This window comes from Erpetoichthys calabaricus, chromosome 6 (assembly GCF_900747795.2).
Source record: "Erpetoichthys calabaricus chromosome 6, fErpCal1.3, whole genome shotgun sequence".
Taxonomy (NCBI): Eukaryota; Metazoa; Chordata; class Cladistia; order Polypteriformes; family Polypteridae; genus Erpetoichthys; species Erpetoichthys calabaricus.
Genome location: NC_041399.2, coordinates 6,814,978 through 6,840,291, shown reverse-complemented (window position 1 = coordinate 6,840,291; position 25,314 = coordinate 6,814,978). Strand labels below are relative to the sequence as shown.

Genomic DNA, 25,314 nt, shown 5'->3' with positions numbered 1-25,314 from the left:
TTGATAAGTAAGAACTAAACCAAGCGAGAACGGTGCCTGTAAGCCCAACATCATTTTCTAGCCTGTGTAGTAAAATAGAATGGTCGATGGTGTCAAATGCTGAACTAATTTACATTACAGTGAGTAATTGACTATAGTAAAAAATATTAAAACGTAATAAATTGAAAGAAAATTATGTTTCATGTTGTGTTAGAGGTATTAGTTGCGTTATACATTTTCGTTCTGTTTGGCTTTAAAATTAACACACAAATACTTTTTAAACTTACACTTTTACTGTAAAACTTCAGTAAAAACATTTTTTTTATTTTATTACTTTTATTGTAATCATTCCATACAAACAGATTGATTTTACAAGAATAGGATTAAAAACAAATCAACTGCCACCCCTGAGAAAGAGAGCATGGGCAGCAGAATAAAACTTAAACCTAGTAAAAATAAGTAAATAGATAAATTAATAAGTGAATAAAGATAAATGGAGAAGAAAAAGAAATGGGAAGAGAATCTGCTTCCTCACTGCTTTAAAAGCTTATTCTAAAATGTTATTGATTAGATCCTGCCAGGTTTTGAAAAATTTCTGCCCAGATCCTCTAAGTGAGAATTTGATTTTTTCCCAATTTCAAATAATATATAACATCAGTTACCACACTGACTTAGAATAGGAGAGTTAGGATTCTTCCAGTTTAACAAGATAAGCCTACGTGCCAATAGTGTAGTAAAGGCCATTCCAGTTTTTTGTCCTTCTCCACGTTAAGCCCCTCTGTGAGCCCACCAAACACACCTGTTAGTGGGTTAGGAGAGATTGGGACTACAAGGCTCTCTGAAAGGCATTTAAAAAATTTGGTCCAGAATGATGTTGATTTGTGTGCATGGCACCCAAAACATGTGACCCAGTGAGGCTGGAGCTCGATTGCAGCATTCGCAGGTTGGCTTTCGCCCTGGAAACATTTTGGACAATTTTAAATGAGACAGATGTGCTCGATATATAATATTAAGTTGAATAATTGTATGCTTTGCTCATATGGAGCGCGAGTGAATTCTCTGCATTGCTACCTTCCATTCCTTTTCTGACATGATGAGTGAGAGACTGTAAAATGGTTTTATATATTGCAGAGATGCTGTCTAAGTCCTCGAGACTGAGCAATATTTTTTCCAGCATAGAGGGAGGTGGGAGGTGAGGAAAATCAGGCAGGTTCTGTTTAACAAAGTTTCTAATTTGAAGATAGTGAAAGAAATGTGTTGCTGGAAAGTTAAATTTAGAATGTAATTGTTCATAGGTTGCAAAGACATTGTCTAGGTACAGATCTCTAAGTGATTTAATCCCAAATGTTTTCCAGACATTAAAAACTGCATATGTTTGTGAGGGTTGAAAAAGGTGGTTCTCGTGCAGAGGTGCCACTGATAAAAGTTTCTCCATCTTAAAATGCTTCCTACATTGGTTCCATATTCTGAGTGAGTGAAGCACAATTGGGTTGTTATTATATTGGCAATAACTTGCATTTATTGGGGCACAAAGCAAGGAATATTGAGAGCAGGGTGGTTGAATGCACCCCTAGAAGACACGGACACTCCTAAAAGAAAACCCTCTTAAAAACGCTCATAGACTACCTTCACATTGCTCCCTTACTTGCTGGGCTTACTTGCGGCTGCTCTGTCGCGTGATATGTTTCTCACACGGCGGTACGCATACTTAAAAGCCTGAACAGCACCTGTCCTTGTTGGCTGATTGCTTTGTTTCTCTCTCCCCCAGACATCCTGTGCTCATGTTGCGGGTCCCGCTCCCATTGTGCTCCCCTATGATGTTTTCCTATTCTTTTAAACGAGAACTAACTGCATACTGAGCTTGTTTTACTTCTGAAAGAGACATGTTTGTTTAAGTGTTTGAATAAAGCTCCTGTCTCTACATTCTCCTGTGTTTCTGTGCAATTCTGTGACCCAAGCGTGACAATATAAAGAAGAACTGCAGGATTTTATTTCAATTGCAGACCAAGCCTGTATATATTCATCTATTTATGTCCATGTCCAGGTTTTTATAGTTTGTATGTTTGCTGCCCAGTAGTAAAATTGAAATTTAGGTAGAGCCATGCCACCTTCTGCCTTTGGTCTTTGTAGGGTCGCTCTTTGGATACGTGGATGTTTTGAATTCCAAATAAATGAGGTTATGGTTGAATCTAATTGCTTATGAATGATTTATTAATGTATATTGGGATGTTTTGAAATAAAAATAGAAGCTTAGAGAGAATATTCATCTTCCATCCATCCATCCATCCATTTTCCAGCCCGCTGAATCCAAACACAGGGTCACGGGGGTCTGCTGGAGCCAATCCCAGCCAACCCACTACAGGACACACACAAACACACCCACACACCAAGCATACACTAGGGCCAATTTAGAATCGCCAATCCACCTAACCTGCATGTCTTTGGACTGTGGGAGGAAACCGGAGTGCCCGGAGGAAACCCACGCAGACACGGGGAGAACATGCAAACTCCATGTAGGGAGGGCCCGGGAAGCAAACCCGGGTCCCCAGGTCTCCCAACTGCGAGGCAGCAGCGCTACCCTCTGCGCCACCGTGCCGCCCATATTCATCTTAATAATGTTCATTTTTCCAGCTAAAGTGAGATAAAGGGTTGACCATCTATGCAAGTCTTGCTTAATTTTTTCCATACAGACAATGAAATTTTGTTGATAAGGAAATTATGTTTACTTGTGATGTTTACCCCTAGATCTGATCTGCAATGATAAAAGGGAAGGTAATAATATTGTGTGCTTAAGAATTCACTGGAAAGAGTACACTTTTATTCAAATTTAATTTTGAGACCAGAGACCTTTTGAAATTCTGTAAGTACTATTAAGACTGCAGGCACAGAATTTTGTGGGTCTGATATATACAGTACCCTATCATCTGCATATAGAGAAATTTTCTGTTCCAGTCCTTCTCTGATAATCCCATTTATCTGATCAGCATTTCGACAGTGAACTGCCAGTGGTTCAATGGTGATTGCAAATAGCAGTGGTGACAAGGGGCATCCTTGTCTGGTACCACGTTCTAATTTAAAGTAGTCGGAACAAATGTTGTTAATACAAACTGAAGCTTCTGGATTGGTATACAGTAGTTTGATCCATGCACAAATGTTCTGGCCAAACCCAAATTTCTCTAATGTAGTGAAAAGGTATTTCCATTCAATCATATCAAATGCTTTTTCTGCATCCAAGGATAATAAAATCTCTAGGATGTTTGACTTAGCGGGTGAATTTATTACATTAAACAGGCGTCGAAGATTGGACGCCTTTAACAAATCCAGTTTATTGTGATATTACCGAAGGCAGCACTTTCTCCATCCTTCTAGCTAGGACTTTGGAGAGTATTTTAACATCATTATTCAAAAGTGAAATTGGTCTGTATGATGCAAATTGTAATTATTTTGTTTAGGAAAGACGGTGATTAACGCTTGGCGAAAAGTTTGAGGTAGAATTTTATTGTCTCTAGCTTCTGTGAATGTTGCTAATAGGAGGGGAGCTAGCTGAGTGGAGAACTGAAATTTGGCAGGGTAGCCATCGTGACCTGCTGCTTTCCCACTCTGAAGTGACTATATAGCATCTAATAATTCTGATAGTGCCAGCGGCTTATCCAATTCTGCACTAAGACTAGTGGTATCTCTAATGAATCCATAAATTCATTAGATTGTGTCTTGTCTTCTTTAAACTCAGTAGAATATAAGGATTTATAGTTGTCTCTAAATGTGTGCATTATATTTTTATGGTCAATGATTTTGTCTCCGTTTGTGTTGGTGATTGCTGGGATTGCATTGCAAACTTCTTGCTTGTGGATTTGTTGAGCTAAAAGCTTATTAGCTTTCTCTCCATGTTCATAGTAATGATGTCTTGATTTAAAAATGAGTTGTTCAGTATCTTTAGTTGTCATGAGGTTGAGTTCTGAATGCAGAGCCTGTCTTTTCCTATGAAGAGCCTCACTTGGACACCTGGCATGTTCTTGATCTATTCAAGTAATTTCGCTGCTAGTTTTGATACCTGCTTGGTTTCCAATTTATTTCTGTGGGAAAGATATGAGATAATCTGTCCTTTTAAGAAGGCCTTCAGGTTTTCCCAGAGTATTCCTTCAGTCTCTAGAAAGAAACTGATTGTTTTGATATAAATTCTGTGCAGTTCTCGTCTACTAATAAAAGTGGCTTAAGATGCATCTGCGAGATGAGTATGTGGGGTATAATGATTTTAGCTCCAAGATCAGAGGGGCATGGTCAGAAATAACAGTAGCGTCGTACTTGCAAGATTTAATCGTAGGCAAGAAATTATTATCTATAAAAAAAAAATCAATTCTTGAGTAGCAATGATGCACTGGTAAGTAGAAGGACTATGCACTTGAGTTTGGGCTAGAAATCTCCAGGGGTCTGATAAGTTGTGATCAGTTACAAACTGTATCATTGTCTTTGCAGTGTTAGATGTCATCGCCCCTGCAACAGGAGACCTATCTAGGTCCAGATTTAAAACACAATTAAAGTCCCCAGCCATTATAATTTTATGAGTGTTCACATTGGGAATGGAGGCAAATACATTTAAGATGAAGTCCCTATCATCCACATTGGGTGCATAAATATTTATCAAAATCACTTTACAATTAAATAAATTACCTGTGACAATCACATATCTCCCTTCAGGATCAGATACAACATCTGATACCACAAATGAGACTGTTCTATGGATAAGAATTCCCACACCTCTAGTTTTCTTTGTAAATCTGGAATGGGATATTTGGCCAGTCCAGTCTTTTTGCAGCTGGAACTAATCCTTCCTTAATAAGTGGGTCTCCTGTAAAAATACTATTTTAGCGTTTAGATTTGTTAGGTGAGAGAATACTTTCTTTCTTTTTATTTCATGATTCAGGCCTTTAACATTCCAGCTCACAAAGTTAACTGTCCCGTCTTGGAGACATTGATTCTGAATTTTTGATGTCATTTAGTAGTCTTAACTGAAAATGAGAGTTTTGACCTTAATTTCCAATTTTCCCACGAGTTATTGCCATGCAGTCTATTGTTATGTTGGTAATTATAATTATAAGTATTAAAAGGATAGATTAGAGATAGCTTGCTCTCTTTCTCTCCCCCCCCTTATGCCCCCCCCTTTTCCCTCCCCACGTGAGGCTGGACCCCATTTCACAAAGTCCCAGTCCTCTGACATACCTAGAGACAGAGCACGTCCAAAGCAGAACAAGCCCCCCAGCAGCGGTGTATGAGGATTAAAATTGAGATAACAATTGCCGATATAGTCTAAATACTATAAACATAAAAAAAAAGTCTTCAACAGTCTTGAAATGTTAAGATAGTAAACCCAGGGAATGGTGTTAAAAAGTGGCCCTGGATAAGCATAGTAAACCCTATTACAATAATAACAACAACAATAAACAAGGGTATGATGTTAAACAGTCTCCTTTAAAATAGTAAAAAGAGAAAAAAAAAAGTTACTAATTTAATTTCTTCCATACATACGTGTATAATTGTAATTAAAACATAAACAGATAGTGACCGAGAAGGGAAAAGGATGTATAATTACGGTACCAGTGTCATTGCAAGCAGATCAGACAGCCGGTGATATTTTTTTTACGACGCCATGGCAGGGTGCGACTCACAATCGTATTTGAGAAAAGTGTCGAGATCAGCTTTCTTAACTCTTTATCTGCTTCCTCCATATAGGTAAAGATGTGATGTTTGCCTTGAATATTCACTTTCAGTTTGGCAGGATATAAGAGGCTTTATCTGATATTGGCTTTTCGTAAATAATAAAAAGAGGCACGTGTAGCAGCTGTTGAGGGTGAGAAATCAGGAAAAATACGAATAAGGTTATTTTCAAATATAATCTCTTGTTTCTGTCTGAGAAGTGACATTACATTTAATTTTTTTAATTAACATTTCGTTAATAAGGCATTGAATTTTGATTCTGTGTTTGATGTTACATCATGACAACGCAATGTACAACTGCCTGTGAGTGAATTTCATTTGTTTCTCTCTAATAAATAAAATGACTTTTTCAAATGTTTGCTGCTATGATTTGTTAATTGTCATGGCAAACACTATTCTAACGGGAAACATTTTAATATGAATGGCATATCAAGATCTCCTTTGGTGTCTAATGTTTTCCCTTGAAGATGTACTACATTACCTTTCTTGTCACCTCTTAAAATTTTACATGTTTGAATTGCTCGACCAATTTTCAATACAACTAATCACGTCCTATTGCATATCCCATCACTCAGACATAAATTACGCAATAACATTACGATACATTCTTCTTTCAACAGTAATTCGGCTGGTGGAAGACCTGACAGTGTTAACAGTTGTAGATATTCTTCATGATATTGTAAGTTCATCTTTTGCACCATCACCACCAACTGTTTCAGCAGATTCTATTGATATGCATTTAACCAATTTGCTATGTAACTGATCGACAATTTTTGCGTTTCTTGGATACATCCGGCTGGCACTCTGTCCGGGTCTTTGTTTCCTGCCTTGCACCCTGTGTTGGCTGGGGTTTGTTCCAGTAGACCCCCAAGACCCTGTAATTAGGATATTGAGGGTTGGATAATGGATAGATGGATGGATGGATACATCCTTCTTTCTACAGTAATTCAGCCAGTGGAAGACCAGACAGTGTTAACAGTTGTAAATATTCTTTGTGATATTGTAATTTGATGTCTTCATCTTCCACACCATCACTACCAACTGTTTCAGCAGAGTCTATTGATACGCATTTAACTAATTTGACGTGTAACCAATCGACAATTCTGATGTTAATTCGTTTGACTTCATCATTTCTCGGTGCTAGGATTGCCCGTGTACTTGTTTCTTCTGTTGATAACCCTTCTTGATGAAATTCTTCAATAATATTTGGACGTAATAAGTCTTCTTTTATTTGGAACTTAAAGTGAGGAAAACATAAAAATTTACAAGAGCTGAGAGCGCAGGAACTGTGTCTGACAAAAGCATTCACACGAATGGAGGTGAGAGGACCGCGGGCGTGGGCCGTTAACCGTAAATGGTCGAGAGGAGGGCGGAACTTGAAAAAATCTCTTGGCAATAGTCTCACCTCGTCTCAAGATTTTCTTTTATAATAGAGAGATAATCTAATCATGTGAATTTCCCCTTGGGATTAATAAAGTATCTATCTATCTATCTATCTATCTATCTATCTATCTATCTATCTATCTATCTATCTATCTATCTATCTATCTATCTATCTATCTATCTATCTATTATATAGTGCCTTTCATATCTATCTATCTATCTATCTATCTATCTATCTATTATATAGTGCCTTTCATATCTATCTATCTATCTATCTATCTAATCCATTACTTACTCGTGCTCTGCTCATCAACTCTTTTAGGGCTAATTATTTTTCACCTTTTCTCCCAAGGCTGAATATTTTTTCAAAAAACTCTGTTTTCTAAAAAGCACACAAAGCAATGGTTTCACAACGTAAAACAACATAAAGCACTTATTTATGACAAATGTCTCTGTTTTACTTTTCATGAGCCTCTACAGTATGTAAATTCACATACTTATTACATACCTGTTTTCTCATCACTCAACAGCTGAAAAGCACTTTCTAGAAATGATAAACAAAACCAGCTACCTGTCTTTCGTTTTCAAATTCCAGATCGCTTGCATCAGAATTGAAGTTTGATAAATCAGAATCCAATTCAGCAATAATCTGCAAAAAATGAATAAATAAATACACAATGTGCGTAGAGTATTTTGCTTTGCATATTTGCTTCACTCTTTTGCCGGATGTCAATGCCATTCTAGACGCTGTTTATGCTACATTACTCACACATATACAGGTTTTCGACCTTAAGTCAACAAGTCCTCCTAGCAAAGAGTGTCTACCTGTAATGTAACAGTGAGATTTCTCAATATGTACAGCTGATTATCGCCATCCACCCCTCAACCCCTGTTTTCGAAAAGAGTTAGACCATTAGAACAATCTGGACGAGGACAGGCCATTCAGCCCAACAAAGCTCGCCAGTCCTCTCCACTTATTTCTTCCAAAAAAACATCAATTCGAGTTTTGAAAGCCCCAAAGTCCCACTGTCTACGACACTGCTTGGTCTCTTATTCCAAGTGTCTTTCGTTCTTTGTGGAAAGAAAAACTTTCTAATGTTTGCACAAAATTTCCCCTTCACAAGTTTCCAGCTGTGTCCCCATGATCTTGATGAACTCATTTTAAAGTCACCATCTCAATCTACTGGACTAATTCCCTTAATAATTTTAAACACTTCAGTCAGGTCTCCTCTTAATCTTCTTTTTATTAAACTGTAAAGGCTCAGCTATTTTAATCTTTCCTCATAACTCATCCCCTGTAGCCCCAGAATCAGCCCAGTTGCTCTTCTCTGGACCTTCTCTTGTGCCGCTGTGTCCTTTTTGTAGACCTTCTATCTATCTATCTATCTATCTATCTATCTATCTATCTATCTATCTATCTATCTATCTATCTATCTATCTATCTATCTAAACTGCACCCAGGACTCCAGATGAAGCCACACCAGTGTGTTATAAAGCTTGAGCAGAACCTCCTGTGACTTGTACTCCACACATCAGGGCGCTATATAACCCTCTAAAACCCCTAAATCCTTTTCAGAGGTTGCTCCAGTAGCTCAGTGTCACCCATCTTGTATTTATAACTGATGTTCCTTTTGGTTCCTTTTGCCCACTTGTAGCACTTTTCAGCTTTCCTCCATTAAACAGCATTTTCCAAGTCAAGTGTTTGCCCAGTTCTGAAACTTGTCCGGGTCTTTCTGAATTGTTTTTGCTACCTACTCAGTGTCAAGTGTTCCTACAACTTTTGTATCATCTGCAAATTTCACAATTTTACTAATCAATGTTATTAATTTAAATCATAAAAAGTACAGTCGTGGCCAAAAGTGTTGAGAATGACCCAAGTGTTGGTTTTCACAAAGTCTGCTGCTTCGGTGTTTTTAAATCTTTTTGTCAGATGTTTCTATGGTGTATTGAAGTAGAATTACAAGCAGTTCAGAAGTTTCAAAGGCTTTTATTGACAATGACATGAAGTTTATGCACAGAGTCCATATTTGCAGTGTTGGCCCTTCTTTCTTTTTCAAGACCTCTGCAATTTGCCCTGGCAGGCTGTCTGCCAATCAACTTCTGGGCCCAATCCTGACTGATGGCAGCTGCCCATTCTTGCAGAAACAATGCTAGGAGTTTGTCAGAATTGGTGGGTTTTTGTTTGTCCACCCGGCTCTTGAGGATTTCACCACAAGTTCTCAATGAGGAGTTTCCTGGCCATGGACCCCAAAATTTCGATGTTTTGTTCCCCGAGCCACTTAGTTCTCACTTTTGCCTTATGGCCCGGTGCTCCGTCATGTTGGTCACCAAACTGTTCTTGAATGGTTGAGAGAAGTTACTCTCGGAGAAGGTTTTGGTCCCATTCTTTATTCATGGCTATGTTCTTAGGTCAAATTGTGAGTGAGCCCACTGCCTTGTCTGACATGATTGGTCTCAGGATGCTTCACTGTTGGCATGACACAGGACTGATGGTAGTGCCGCTCACCTTTTCTTTTTTCTGGATGCCCCAAACAATCAGAAAGGGGATTCATCAGGGACAATGACTTGATCCCAGCAGTCCAATCCCAGAATATCAGTCTGTCCCTGATATTTTTCTTGGCTTGTTTGCTGCCCTTCTTGACACCCACCAGACCTTCCTCCAAAAGTCTTCACCTCACTCACACCTGCTTGCTGCCATTCCTGAGCAAGCTCTGCCCTGATGGTGCCCACAGGTGAATCACCTTTAGGTGATGGTCCTGGCACTTGCTGGACTTTCTTGGAGGCCCTGAAGCCTTCTTCATCTCGCTATTGTGACTCAATCAGCATGACAGAGTGATCTCCAGCCTTGTCCTCATTGACACTCTCACCCGTGCTAATGGGAGGATCACTGAAATGACAACAGCAGGTCCTTTTGTGGCAGGGTTGACATGCAGTGGTGTTTTTGAGATGAAGTTCATTTTCATGCCAATGAGGGACTTTGCAATTCATTGCAATTCATCTGCTCACTTGTCAGAACATTCTGGAGTTGATGCAACTTGTCATCATCAAAACTGAGTCAGCAAACTTTGTGAAAATTCATATTTGCAAAACTTTTGGCCTTGACTGTATTGGTTTCAGACCCCTGAGGAACTCCATTGATGATCGCACTTCTCCGATGACATCCCTCCATTGACCTCTTGTCTGTACTCTTTGTCTTCTGCCGGTTAACCCACTTGAGCTCCGGTTTTGTAAGTTATCTATCATGCCTACAGCTTTGAGTCAAAGGCTTTTTGAAAGTCTCCATAAATTTGGTTGCGTGCTTTGCTTTTGTTGACGACAGCGATGGGCTGTTCGTGAAAATCTAAAAGGCTGGTTTGAAAAGATCTTCCACTCGTGAATTCATGCCCGCTGTTTGTTAATAATGTTTTTTTCATATTTGAACTGAATATTGGGAAATATGTTGGGAAATTGGTAGTGAAGTTATCCCATGGGATAATTAAAGTTTATCCAATCTAATCTAACCCAATCTAATAAGAAAAACAGGAATTGCGTATTTGAGATTTCTAACAAAGATTCGTTACTTGCACTCTGTTGAAGTTCAAAAACGGTACTTTGACACACCATCTCATACACCAGTACTGCATTCTTATGAATTGCTTTGTTTTCATTTTTTCCACATTGTTCAATATTTTATTTGGGTTTTAACATGTGCAGTTATGGTTTTTTTGGGGTCGCCATTGACACACTCCAGACCCTGTGGACACAAAAATAAAGGGGGCATGCAGTCACCGATGCTTACGTCCATGCGACATGACCGCTGGTAAAATTTGTGTCACATGAACATTTTGTGGCTACACGGATGTGCAAAATATTAAGAAGCCTTGAGATGACGCAGGTTTTGTGAATGTGCAGGTAGTGGATGGGGAGGATGTGAGAGGATGTGTCTATCTAGCAGCGGGCACCCGCTCCCTGGTTGGAATAAGTTCTTTTGTAATTGCGGCGTGTTACATAACCCAAAACTATATAGATATGATATTAAAAGACGAAACCTCTACTTTAGTGATACGGCGGTAAGAAATCACGTAGGAGAAATAACTTAGCTTTCTTTAATGACGGTTTATGCGGCATAACAGACGAGGAAGACTATTATCGAAGTGGGATCTCGATGTATACAGTCTGCCATTTTTGTCGCTGCATTGGAAGGATTTTCAGGATCGGATGACGTTATCTCCCATTTGTCCGTCGGCTTCAAAGGTGTGCCGGGCAATGTGCCAAAGCTTTATACTCTTTCTCCATGTGCAGACAAAGAACAAGGCTAAGAAGATCCAATGTCATGCTGACTGTGGCACACAAAAATAGTACAATGCCCATTTCGCATTTGTCCTTAACTTGTCTTGTCTTAAAAAGCTTGCCTAGCAGTTCTAAATGATGAACCCCTATGTGCTAAATCTGGCCTTGTGTTAGCTGTGCATGTGAGTGGATTTATAAAATATTTTTTGTGCAGAGCACAGTGACATATTCACCTTATATACTTATTACAATGTGGAACCACAAAAAAGAGAAGCCTTGGAAGGTCAAAGCAGGAGCGTAAGCGCTGGACGGCAGCAGAGGAAGGAGATTGTGGCTTCAGCTGTAGGAGAACCAACAGTCATTTTAAAGGCTACTCCCTGCTGTCCCCACTCACATCCTTCCATTCCCCAACCCTAACTACTACAATCTTGTTTATTAATAAAAGGTTTTGGAAATAGCCAATATGACTTCCTTTTTCTTGGTCTTCGAGTGAGTGTATGTGAACATGCTCTCAATGGTGGACTGGAGTCACTCTGGGTATCGTTCCTGGTTGGCACTCAATCCTGCTCAAGTGTTTAGAAAATGGATGGATAGATAGATGAATGGATGGACTCCTCAGTGTTACTCAACACAATGTTAACACAATGTGTACCTTCTGTTTATTTGTAGAGATCATCAGTCCTGTAAAAACCAACGTGATTTCGGGCCGAAAGCAAATTCAGCAACAGAAACCCAACAGACTCATGGTAAGTAATAAGATGAAGGATGAATTACCTTGAAAATTTGAATAGAACAATGCTTGTTCCAAATGGTGGTGTGTAAAATAAATATTAATTTGCAAATATAATTAGATGAGCTTAAGGACAGGATGAAAAACAAAGAACAATGCACATGATCAATAAAAATAATAAATGGCACAAAAAAGAAATGAAACAGGAATTTGAACCGCAGGTAGGGGATGACGTTTGGCTGAAACATGACAGGTGTTTACTTGATTATGTTGACTTCTTTTGGATAAAAGCACCTGCTAAACAAATACAATACAATACAACACAATTTATTTTTGTATAGCCCAAAACCACACAAGAAGTGCCGCAATGGGCTTGAACAGGCCCTGCCTTTTGATATCCCCCCAGCCTTGACTCAATAAGAAGACAACAAAATCCTTGTTATGGAAGAAACCTCAAGAAAGGCAATTCAAAGAGACATCACTGGGTTGGGCGTGCAGTGAGTGTCCAAAAAAAGGGAGTCAATAAAATACAATAGACAAAACAGAACACAAGTGATACTCAATACAATATCATAGTGCAATAGAAATATTACAAGTACAAAGCAGAGTTCAGCAGTAGATGATATCCCATAATACGATTTGGATTTGTTCAGAGACCTTGGCCATCAAGCTGCCTGCCCCTATTGGCCATTCACAGCTGAGTCAGCACTGGGATAAACCAATCTGATGAAAGGACCCTTATACCCGACAATTCATGTGATCCTCCATCAGAGATGACGTTACCTTAGGTAGGCAGAAAAACTTGGCAGGTGGGCTGTGGCATCAAGTGCCACATTTGAGTACCGAGAAGAGAAACAGAATAGGTGAGAGTTAGTAAGAAATTCTAACTATCATGTGACTTATGTTTTAGTGCTAATGACTAACAGCAGAGATACAGTCTGCACAGTTAATCAGCAGCTCTAGTCAGGGTCTGCTAAACTGTATATATACTTTATATATACAAGGGACGTTCAAAAAGGTTCAGAACTTTTTTTTAACTCTATTAAGAATTTCAAAAACAAATGACATCACTTTTCTACATTGTCAACTTCCTTTGCGATGCAATTTTCTCCGTGTCATTCCAACTTTTTAATGCCCAATTATTACTCCTTCTGCCTTCGCCGTTTCCAACGAGAATATAAAAGTGCGGAAACTATTTGAACGTTCTTCATATACAGTAGAGTCTTGCTCATCCGACATAAACGGGCCGGCAGAACATCGGATAAGCGAAAATGTCGGATTAATGGGAGGTGTTAAGAAAAAGCCTATTAAACGTCAAACTATGTTATAATTTTACACATTACGAACCTAATAATCATGTTTTACAACAAAACAACAGAAAAAATTAACTGAAAAAATGAACTTACAGCTACAGAATCGTCTGAGGTTAAATACAGTATGTACTGTACTTAAAAAGTTCAGTCCTGTGATGATTTAAAGAAATTTTTGATCTGCTTTTCTGACGAGTGCCGTTTCTTCGCTGCCAAGTCTCGCCATCTTTGCAGCATCATTATGTCGATTCCTGTAGCTTCTTCTTGTTGCTCAATGTATTTAATTGCAGTTTCTAGAGCCTTAACTCTGTCACTCATATAGTCAACATTCGTACGAGCATATACTGTTTACTACAGCATTGTGACGGTGTGTGTGTGCTGTGACGTGCGAGTCCCCGTCTTGCACCCGAAAACACAAAGCTGAGTCTCAGTACTTTAGCAACACCAGCTTTATTCAGCTTGAAACAGCAACAGCGCGGTTATTTATTGTAGCGGCATCTGCCGCTCTCCTATACATAGACACAGCAATCAGGCATACTATGCCCTGCGCATTTATAATGTTCCTTGTTCCTTGTATCACCCATCGACGGCAGGCGCTTATAGCATGTCCGCGATCTTTTTGGATTCGCTTTTACTGCGAACTGCTACAGCGCTGGGAGACTGTGATTGCTTTGGGACGCTCTTTCGCGTGTCGTCCCGTTGGGTGGAAACCCACAAGAGTTTAGAAACTCACTCATACCAGCCATGATTCTTTTCAAAGGTAAAGTGCAGGTTAATTTGTTTTATGTATTTTTACTTTATATTTTGTATTAATCATTTTTATATGAATAGTTTTTGGTTGTGGAACGAATCATCTGAGTTTCCATTATTTCTTATGGGGAAATTCGCTTTGATATACCAGTGCTTTGGACTGCGAGCACATTTCCAGAACGAATTATGCTCGCATACCGAGGTTCCACTGTAATTAGCTGCGGTAGAGTCGGGATCAACAAAAAATAGACTACGCTCACACTCGCAACTTGCAGTTCTTGTTGCCGATTGATGAACAACAGGTGCACTAGAGGGACAACAATGAGACGACCCCCAAAACAGGAATGAATGGTTTAACAGGTGGAGGGAGGCCACTGACATTTTTCCCTCCTAATCTGTTTTTTCACTCGTTTTGCATTTGGCTGCTGTCAGTGTCACTACTGGTACCATGAGGCCATACCTGGACCCTACAGAGGTGGCACAGGTAGTCTAACTTCTCCAGGATGGCACATCAATACGTGCCATTGCCAGAAGGTTTGTTGTGTCTCCCAGCACAGTCTCAAAGGGCATGGAGGAGATTCCAGGAGACAGGCAGTTCCTCTAGGAGAGCTGGACAGGGCCCCTCGTGGAAGGTCCTTAACCCATCAGCAGGACCCACCACTATCTACTCCTTTGAGCAAGGAGGAACAGGATGAGCACTGCCAGAGCCTCCAGCAGGCAGGCAGGCCACTGGTGTGAATGTCTCTGACCAAACAATCAGAAACAGACTTCATGATGGTGGCCTGAGGGCCCAACGTCATCTAGTGGGCACCGTGGAGCTCGATTGGCATTTACTATAGAATACCAGAATTGGCAGGTCCACCACTGGCGTCCGGTGCTTTTCCCAGATAAGAGCAGGTTCACCCTGAGCACATGTGACAGACGTGAAAGGGTCTGGAGAAGCCATGGAGAACGTTATGCTGCCTGTAACATCGTTCAGCATGACCGGTTTGGTGGGGGGGTCAGTGATGTATGTCTGGTGAGGCATATCCATGGAGGGACATACAGACCTCTACAGGCTAGACAACGGCACCTTGACTGCCAATAGGTATCGGGATGAAATCCTCGGACCCATTGTCAGACCCTATGCTAGTTCCTTCTAGTGGACAACAATGCCCGGCCTGATGTGGCGAGAGAATGAAGGAATTGATACCATTGACTGGCCCCCATGCTCAGTCGCCTGACCTCAATCCAATAGAACACCTCTGGGTGGGACATTATGTTTCGGTCCATCCGATGCCTCAGATTGTCCAGGAGCTCAGTGATACCCTGGTCCAGATCTGGGAGGAGATCCCCAGGACACCATCCGTCATCTCATTAGGACGTTGTCAGGCATGCATACAATCACGGGGGTATGGGGGGGTGGCATACAAACTACTGAGTACGATTTGGAGTTGCTGCAATGAAATTTCGGCCAAATGGACTCGCCTGCCTTCCTGCCACATCATTTTTTCCCTTTGATTTTCTTTGAATTTAGCCCTCTGTTGATTGATCATTTTCATTTCCATAAGACGATGTGCCATCTTTTCATTCCTCACACATCACCCTATCAGTCCATAGAAGTAGAGATAGCCAGCAGGATGTTTTTCCCATTGAGATCTGATGTGTTTTCAATGTGTTCCTTTTATTTTTTGGAGCAGTTTATATATTCTATTCTATATCTTGGCACTCTTGGTTGACTTTGTGGATCAGTGCTAGCCTATGGAATCCCAGGTGCTGTTCATTTAGAACTCCCTTTAATGACCCCCAGACCCCCTAAATTACAGTGGCATGGAGGGAATCTCATATTGCATGACAGGTGTCACTGTTGCCCCCATCAGTCTAGAGGACTGATATTCCATTACTTGTAATTCCTCACTGCCACTTTAGTACACAGTTGTTTCCCGGAATGACGAATTCTGGAATTCTATTCCAATTAAGAAACCCTAGCACCCTCTACTGATGCTGACCCAGTACTGCATGCTAAACGTTCTCCATCCTGATGTCTTACAGCCCAACGCCTGCCCTGTACTGAACCTAAATTCCTGCTTGTCAGTCCAAACTGGAAAATCAAAGTTAAACAGAAAGCTGTTTACTGTTTGCTTTTAAGTGGCCTCACCACAGTCACACTTACAAATTTTTTGCCTCATCTCTAAGAATGTCACAGGCCTGGACGTTACGTTTCGATTCGAAAATGCCATTCATTTGTGACGCAGCTTTGTCAGCTCCTATTCACAAGTCTCATTTGAGATCTGAAGGTCCCTGAGTTGACACATGAGGAGGAGTTCCACGGGGCCCTCAGACACTTGTGTGACATTTACTCTCAACGGGTTTTCATCTTGGCTCCACATCCTTATTGTTAAATTAACTTCTGACGGCCGCCTTATTATTGCCCTTCATGATGTTAAACCATTCTATCCTGTCTCTTTGTAATCTTTGTTTGCTAGGCCTTGCAGATATTTTTCTCGTTTACTCCTTCTGCATTGCTCGTTCCCAGCAGTCCTGGTCTAGTAGTTCATATAACTTAAAGAGAAGAACAAGGCGCCATGGCGGCACAGAGGTTAGTGAAGAGTACTCAGTGGTTCAGATCCAGCCTGTGTGCAGTTTGTATATTTCACCTGTGCTTCCTTATGGATTTGATTAGAGTGCTAAAGTTTTCCACCCACATTTCCAAAGACATAATAATAATAATAATAACTAGGGGGCTCTGCCCCCCTGCTCGCTTCACTCGCCAACCCCCCTGCCTGCGCTACACACAAGCCTCGTTGTGGTTCTGCTGCTCGCGTATGGGGATGCAGATGTACAATTTACCAACTATTTTACATTACAGCGAGTAATTAACCATATTAAAAAATATTAACACATAATAATTTGAATGTAAATTATGTTTCACGTTGCATTAGAGGTATTCACTGCATAATACAAATTTGTTCTGTTTGGCTTTGAAATTAACCCTCAAATACTTTTTAAACTTACATTTTTACTGTAAAACTTCAGTAAAAAGTATTTTTTGAATAAAATTTTTGTCAATATCGCATTGTGTGACAACACCACGTATAAATGCCTGTGAGTGAATTTTGTTTCATTCTCTCTATTAAATATAACAACTTAATATAAGAGGCTTCATCTGATATCGGCTTTTCGTAAATAATAAAAAGAGGCACGTGTAGCAGCTGTTGAGGGTGAGAAATCAGGAAAAATACGAATGAGATTATTTTCAAATATAATCTCTTGTTTCTGTCTGAGAAGTGACATTACATTTAATTTTTTAATTAACTTTTCATCAATATCGCATTGAATTTTGATTCTGTGTTTGACGTTACAGCATGACAACGCAACGTATAACTGCCTGTGAGTGAATTTCATTTGTTTCTCTCTAATAAATAAAATGACTTTTTCAAATGTTTGGCTCTGAGATTTGTAAATTGTCTTTGCAAAAACTATTCTAACGGGAAACTGTTAATATGAATGGCATATGAAGATCTCCTTTGGTGTCTAATGTCATACCCTGAAGATGTACTACATTACCTTTCTTGGATACATCTGGCTGGCACCCTGCCCGGGCCTTGTTTCCTGCCTTGTGCCCTGTGGTGGCTGGGGTTTGCTCCAGCAGACCCCCATGACCCTGTAATTAGGATATTGCGGGTTGGATAATGGATGGATGGATACATCCTCCTTTCTACAGTATTTCAGCCGGTGGAAGACCTGACAGTGTTAACGGTTCTAGATATTCTTCGTGATATTGTAAGTTGATGTTTTCATCTTCCACACCATCACCACCAACTGTTTCAGCAGAGTCTATTGATACGCATTTAACCAATTTGACGTGTAACCAATCGACAATTCTGGCGTTATTTCATTCGACTTCATCGTTTCTCGGTGCTAGGATTGTCCGTGTACTCATTTCTTCTGTTGATAACCCTTCGGGATGAAATTATTAAATAAGGGTTGGACATAATATGTCTTCTTTAATTGGGAACTTAAAGTGAGGAAAACGTTAAAGAGCTGAGAGTGCAGGAACTGTGTCTGACAAAAGCATTCACACCAATGAGAGGTGAGAGGGCCGTGGGTGTGACTGAATAGAGCTGAGAGGTGGGCGGGACTTGAAAACATCTCATGGCCAAAGTCTCAACTCGCGGGACTTGAAAAAATCTTCCAAAAAGTCTCGTCTCGTTGCAGGATTTTTTTTATTATAATAGAGAGATATGTTTCATTTTTAGGCACCATTAGTGAGACCCAAGGGCACTGCACATACGCAAATGTGAAAAAGTAGGCCCACCCGTGAAATGCTTTTTCTTTTTTAACATACGTGGACATATTGAGATTTGTTCTTCATTTAATCAAAATCTTTAGATAAACGTGAGGCCATACTGACTTCTTGTAGTCCATTGTTTGCAGATGATACCAAGATAGGTGGATTAGCACAGCGTTTCTCAACCTTTAAGTATTTGCTACCCGAATTTTCATAACAGTTTTAATCACGCCCCCCCTAATGTTTTTTTGAAAGGAGCCCAATAATACCAATTTGTTCTTTTTTAATCAATGATATATCATAGATAAATATTTTATTATACCTACTTAACTTTAATCGACATTTAGCTAACTCTATATTTATTTTTCTATTATCAGAATGTACAAGGGCAATCCATAAAGTAAGGTCTCCTATTTTTTTAGAAATACAAACAACCGTTTATTTTCTATAATGTTTACATCATTTTAAAGGTTAAAGACTTATTTGTTTTTCTACATAATCGTCATTTCGGTCGATGCATTTTTGTAGACGCTGTGGTAGTTTTAGAATGCCCATGTCATACCAGCTCGCCGCCATGTCCTTCAGGAAGCGTTGAACCTCATCTTTCACCTCTCCGTCGGAGCAGAATCGCCTTCCGGACAGATGTTCTTTCAATTTAGGGAACAGGTGGTAGTCGCTGGGTGCCAAGTCCGGACTATAGGGTGGGTGGGTGATGAAGTTCCAACCGCCGATCTTTACGCATGTTTTCCTCAACCTTCGCGACTGTCTCGTCGGAAATTGACGAACTTCGCACTTGGAGGTAGCGTTCAACGGGAGCTCCATTTTCAAGGGCTGCCAAGCCAAGATTGAGCATCCCAGCAAAGCCGCACATGCTTGTTTGGGAGTTGAGGAAGCACCAATCACAACAGTGTGGCCAACAGCCATACGAACAGTTTCTCTACGTCCCCACCGCTTTGGAGACCTTACTTTTGGGATTGTCCTCGTAGTTTAAGTTAATTTGTTTTGGTTTCAATAGATGTATTTTTCATATTTTTGATTCTTGTTTTCTTTTTTCACATCTTCACTCCCCCCTTTTTGTTACTTTGCACCCCCCTAAGGGGGCCCGCCCCACAGTTTGAGAACCATTGGATTAGCAGATGATTTGGAATGCATTATATCATCACAGAAGGACTTGGATAGTATACGGGTTTGGGCAGATTTGTGGACGATGAAATTTAATGTCAGTAAATGTAAAGTATTCCACGTAGGAAGTATAAATGTGAGGTTTGAATTACACAATGGGAGGTCTGAAAATCGAGAGTCCACCTTATGAGGAGGATTTAGGAGTCATATTGGACTCTAAGCTATCGACTGCCAGACAGTGTTCAGAAGCCATTAAGAAGGCTAACAGAATGTCAGGTTATATAGCACCTTGATGTGTGGAGTACAAGTCACAGGAGGTTCTGCTCAAGCTTTATAACACACTGGTGAGGTTTCACCTGGAGTCCTGGGTGCAGTTTTGGTCTCCGGGCTACAAAAAGGACATAGCAGCACAAGAAAAGGTCCAGAGAAGAGCGACTAGGCTGACTTAGAGCTACAGGGGATGAGTTATGAGGAAAGATTAAAAGAGCTGAGCCTTTACAGTTTAAGCAAAAGAAGATTAAGAGGAGACCTGACTGAAGTGTTTAAAATGATGAAGGGAATTAGTCCAGTGGATCGAGACAGTGACTTTAAAATGAGTTCATCAAGAACACGGGGACATTGTTGGAAACTTGTTAAAGGTAAATTTTACACAAACATTAGGAATTTTTTCTTTACACAAAGAACGATTGACACTTGAAATAAGCGACCAAGTAGTGTGGTGGACAGTAAGACTTTAGAGACTTTCAAAACTCGACTTGATGTTTTTTTTGGAAGAAATAAGTGGAGAGGACTGGTGAGTTTTTCTGGGATAAATGGCCTGTTCTCGTCCAGATTGTTCTAATATTCTAATTACAAATTCTGCATATGGAAAAAGTAAGTGTACCCCTTCATTTCTCACTACCTCAAGGACCTCAGATTTGAATCTGGTGCAAATGATTAGAGTTTCAGTAGAGAGGATCTTGCCTGAGCCCATCCTCTTATTCGAACCTCGGACATTTAGTCTAGCGTCCCGTTTGTTGTTGATGTGTGTGTTCACACCATGCCAAGATCGTAAGAGCTCTCTGAGGCCTTAACAAAGAAAGTTTTGGCTGCTTACAAGCCTGGAAAGGGTTTTCAAAAGATCTCTAAACAACTAATCCACTGTTTAGAAGATCACCTGCAAGTGGAGAAGATCAACAACAAACAGCTACTAGTTTTTTTTTTCCAGGCCAGGCCACCCACCTAAGTTCAGGTTGAACACAAGATGCTGAACGAGGTCTCTACGAAACCCAGAGTTTCACCTTGGGACTTCCAGGTAGACCTGTTGCCACTGTTGACGTCAAAGTGCACGGGTCTACAATTAGAAAAAGGTGACAAAAAGGAGGAGTGCCAGGAGGAAACAGAAAGAACATCAAGTTTGCCCACAAACACCTAGGCAAAGGCCAGGGACAGATAGAGTTAGTTGACCACAGAACCAGAAGGACATGTTTGGTGAAAACTAAAGACAGCATTGGTGCAGAAGAACCTGATACCCCCCTTGCAAAGCTCAGTGGTGGAAATCTTCTGGTTTTGGGGCTGCTTTGCTGCATCAAGACCTGGGCAGCTCACCATCATACAATCCACTACCAGCCTGTTCTTGAGGAGTATAGAGTATAGAAGACCATCTGTCAGGAGAATAAAGTTCAACCAAAAGTTGACCTTACAACATATCCATAACCCTCAAAAGAAATAGTGAATCCACCAAGGAATGGCTGAAAAGAAAGAAATGGAGGGTTCTGGAATGGCCCAATCTGAACCCCTTCAAGATGCTCAGGAGGACTGGATTTGCAATGGGCTGTGCATGGAGGAGACCCCTCAAAACATCACAGAGCTGAAAGAATTCTGCATGGAGGAGCGGGGGAAGAACTTTGAGCCAGCTGGCATCAGAGACTGTTAGACAGTGAGATGAAATGAGGGGGCCGTACCAGCATTAAGAGCCAAAGGGTGCACTTCACTTTTTCCAGAACAAAAACAGAAACCGACAGAAATGGCATATCGGTTCATGAAATGTTGAATAAATTATGGCAAGGTCAAATATGCATCGTTGTGCTTTTCTCAGTTACGTCTCCTTTTATCTAAAGGGACTGTTTCAATGAAGATGGGATCTTGATATGTCCATATATGTTCAAAAAGTAAAAACGTCTCAAGGGGTGTATTTACCTTCCCATTTAAGTGACAAGAAGAATTAGAAAATCTTCAGATCCCCCTCCCTCTTTCTGCCCATTTTATTGGTTGCAGATTTAATTTTAAATGTATAAATTTGCCATTTTTGCCCATCAGTCTACACTCTATAACCCATAATGACAAAGTGAAAAGATATTTTCATAAAGGCTTGCCAAATGTATTACAAATCAAAACTGAAATCTCTCATTCCTAGAAATACTCAGACCATCAATTCGGTTCTTTGTAGAAGCTCTTTTGGCAGCTTTGAGTCTTTTTGTTCAAGTCTCTACAAGCTTGGCACGCCCGGATTTGGACAGTTTATCCCATTCTTCCTGGCAGATCCTCTCAAGATTTGTTAGACTGGATGGGAAGCGTTTGCCATCTTCAGGTCTCTTCACACATAATCTATGGGGTTGAAGTCAGGGCCACTCAAGGACACTCAGAGACTTGTCCTGAAGCCACTCCAGCATTCTCTTGGCTGTATGCTTGGGGTCATTGAGGTGCTGAAAGGAACACCATTACCCCAAGTTGGCATTTGGTTGTTCTGTTCAAATGCCATCTTTAATTTTTACATGTTTTTCTCGTACCGTGGTCCAATAGCTCAATCTTTGCCTTGTCTGTCCGGAGCACATTGGTCCTGGTCTTTGCCTAGGTGTTCACGGGCAAACTTTAGTCTTGCCCGGATGTTCTTTCTGTTTCCTCCTGGCACTCCTCTCATGTAGATCTAATTTTCTTCAAGGACCTCTCTGTATTTGGATGAATTCATCCTCAACTCAATTCTGACAGTCAGTAGATGAATTAAGAGAACGTGTTGTGGGGGGGGGGGGGGGTTCATGAGGTCACTGGACAGGATGGGTGTGGTGGTGCTCCCAATATCTTTGCAAAAGGACGAAGCTCCAAGTCTTTACACTCCTGGTGCTTCCTGTTTGTGAGACATGGACGCTATTCAGTGACCTGAGACAAAGACTCGACTCCTTCATGTGTGTCTCTTCAGAGGGTCCTTGGGTACCACTGGTTTGACTTTGTGTTGCTCACAGAGTCCCAAATGACGCACATGACCTGCATTGTGAGGGAGCGTCAGTTACGGCACTACAGCCATGTGGCACGATTACCCGAGGGTGATCCAGCTCATTTCTGAGGACCCGAGTGGCTGGACCAGGCCAAGGGGACACTCACGTCACACCTGGCTGTGACAGATACAGGGTCATTTGTGGAGTGTGGGACTGGACCGCATGTGTCTGTCTGGGGGGGTGCCAACCAAAATCCCGAGCTGTGTCATCATGTGGTGGGTGTGGCAATGTGCTGTACCAGTGCCTGCTCCCCAACCTGACCTCCCTGTCCCTGACACTGAGAAACTCCTTCACTGCTTCGACGAAGTGATGGTATTAAGTCGAGGAGGAGGAGCACTGCCTGCTCTTCATCAGACACAATGCATTGAGTTCCGCCCAAAGAGATCTTTTTTTGTCTCATCAGACCAGAGATTTTTTTTTCTTCTCACTCTCAGATTCGTTTAAATACCATTTGGCAAACTTCAAGCGGAGATTACCCACCCTACCATAAATGGTTGAGCGCTCCAGTCTTTCTGACAGGTTCTCCCATCTCTTTCAGACCGATCATTGGTTACTCGGTTACTTAGTCTGACCACACGGCCAACTGTAGGAAGAGTCCTGGTGGTTCTTAGCTTCTTCCATTATGAAGGCTGCTGTGTTCCGGCTTAACAATTGGTTTTATCCTCTTGCCCTGATTTATACCTCACCACAATTTGATCATGGAGGACTACACAGAGTTCCTTGGATGTCCTGGCTTATGAGACTGTGAGAATTGTGGGACCTTCTATACACAGGTGCCTTTCTAAATGACGTCCATTCAGTTCAGTTTGCTACAGGTGGACTCCTGTCTTGCAGCTCTAGACATGTCTCATGGGTAATTAAAGCAAACGGGGGCACCTGAGCACAGCAAAGGGTCTGAACATTTAGAAATGAGAGATTTCAGTTTTGGGTTTTAAAAACAAACAAACAAAATCGAAGCAGTGTTCGAATTATACTGCCATCTGTTGGTCTTTTGTGGTACTGCAGGTCAATAAATATGCTACTGATCCTTTTACTTGTCGCCATCAGTACAATACAAATGCAATACAATTTATTTTTGGATTGCTCAAAATCACACAAGAAGTGCTGCAATGGGCTTTAACAGACCCTGCCTTTTGACAGACCCCCCAGGTTTGACTTTCTAAGAAGACAAAAAAAAATAATTCTTATAAGGAAAAAAAAATGGAAGAGACCCCTTTCTAGGTATGTTGGTCGTGCATAGGGTGTCAAAAAAAAGGACGTAACTACAATACAATACACAGAACAGAACACAAGTAATCCTCAATACAATATAATAGTGCAATAGAAATATTTCAAGTACAGAGCAGAATTTAACAGGAGATGATATCAGATAATACAACAACAACATTTATTTCTATAGCACATTTTCATACAAATAATGTAGCTCAAAGTGCTTTACATGATGAAGAAAGAGAAAAAAAAAGACAAAATAAATAAGAATTAAAATAAGGGAAAACTAGTTAACTTAGAATAAAAGTAAGGTCAGATGGCCAGGGAGGACAGAAAAAAAAAAAAAACTCCAGACGGGTGGAGAAAAAATAAAATCTGCAGATGTTCCGAGGTGACGAGACCACCGAGCCCCCTCTAGGCATTCTACCTAACATCAATGACCTCAATCAATCCTCATGGTATTCAGGGTTCTCATGGAAGGACTTGATGATGACGGTCATGTGGACTTCTGGCCGTGTAATCCATCAATGGAGGGACATCACGGTGCTTTGATCAGGTGGTGGTGGCGCAGATCGCCACCACAGAAAACCGGAAAAAGAACAGAAGAGAGTGTTGGGGTTAGTATGGATTTTGGAGCCGCCATGAATGATAATGATAATTAATTGAATATCCAGACAGAGGAGCAGTTTCAGTGACAGACTGCTGTCACTGTCCTGCTCCACTGACAGACTGAGAAGATCATTCCTCCCCCAAACTATGCGACTCTTCAATTTCACCAGAGGGGGTAAACGTTGAACATTATTCAAGTTATTGTCTGTTTTTTTATCTGCATTTTTTATTACTCTTTAATTTAATATTTTTGCTGCTGGAATATGTGAATTTCCCCCTGGGATTAATAAAGTATCTATCTATCTATCTATCTATCTATCTATCTATCTATCTATCTATCTATCTATCTATCTATCTATCTATCTATCTAGGATTAAACTAAAATGAAGTTATGAGAAAGCCGTGTTAAAGTAATGTGTTTTCAGGCTATTCCAGATTTTAGGTACATAACAGAAGAAGGCCGCCTCACCACTTCTTTTAAGTTTAGCTCTTGGAATTCTAAGCAGACCCTCATTTGAAGATCTAAGGTTATGATTTGGAGTGTAAGGTGTCAGACATTCCGAAATATAAGATGGAGCAGATTATTATTGAAGGCCTTATAGACCATAAGCAGTATTTTAAAGTCAATTCTAAATGACACAGGTAACCAGTGTAGTGACATCAAAACTGGAGAGATGTGCTCAGATTTTCTTTTCCTAGTTAGAAAAGGATTCTGGCAGC

At 40.6% G+C, this 25,314-nt stretch overlaps 1 protein-coding gene across 1 annotated transcript in view; it reads left to right on the top strand.

The window, feature by feature from the left end:
- Positions 1 to 25,314, top strand: part of LOC114653872 (agouti-related protein-like) — a 71,960-nt gene that overhangs the window by 43,895 nt on the left and 2,751 nt on the right. Inside the window, exon 3 of the mRNA XM_028804436.2 lies at positions 12,013 to 12,089. Within this exon, the coding sequence (XP_028660269.2) occupies positions 12,013 to 12,089 (77 nt within the window). The remainder of the gene's footprint in view (positions 1 to 12,012; positions 12,090 to 25,314) is intronic.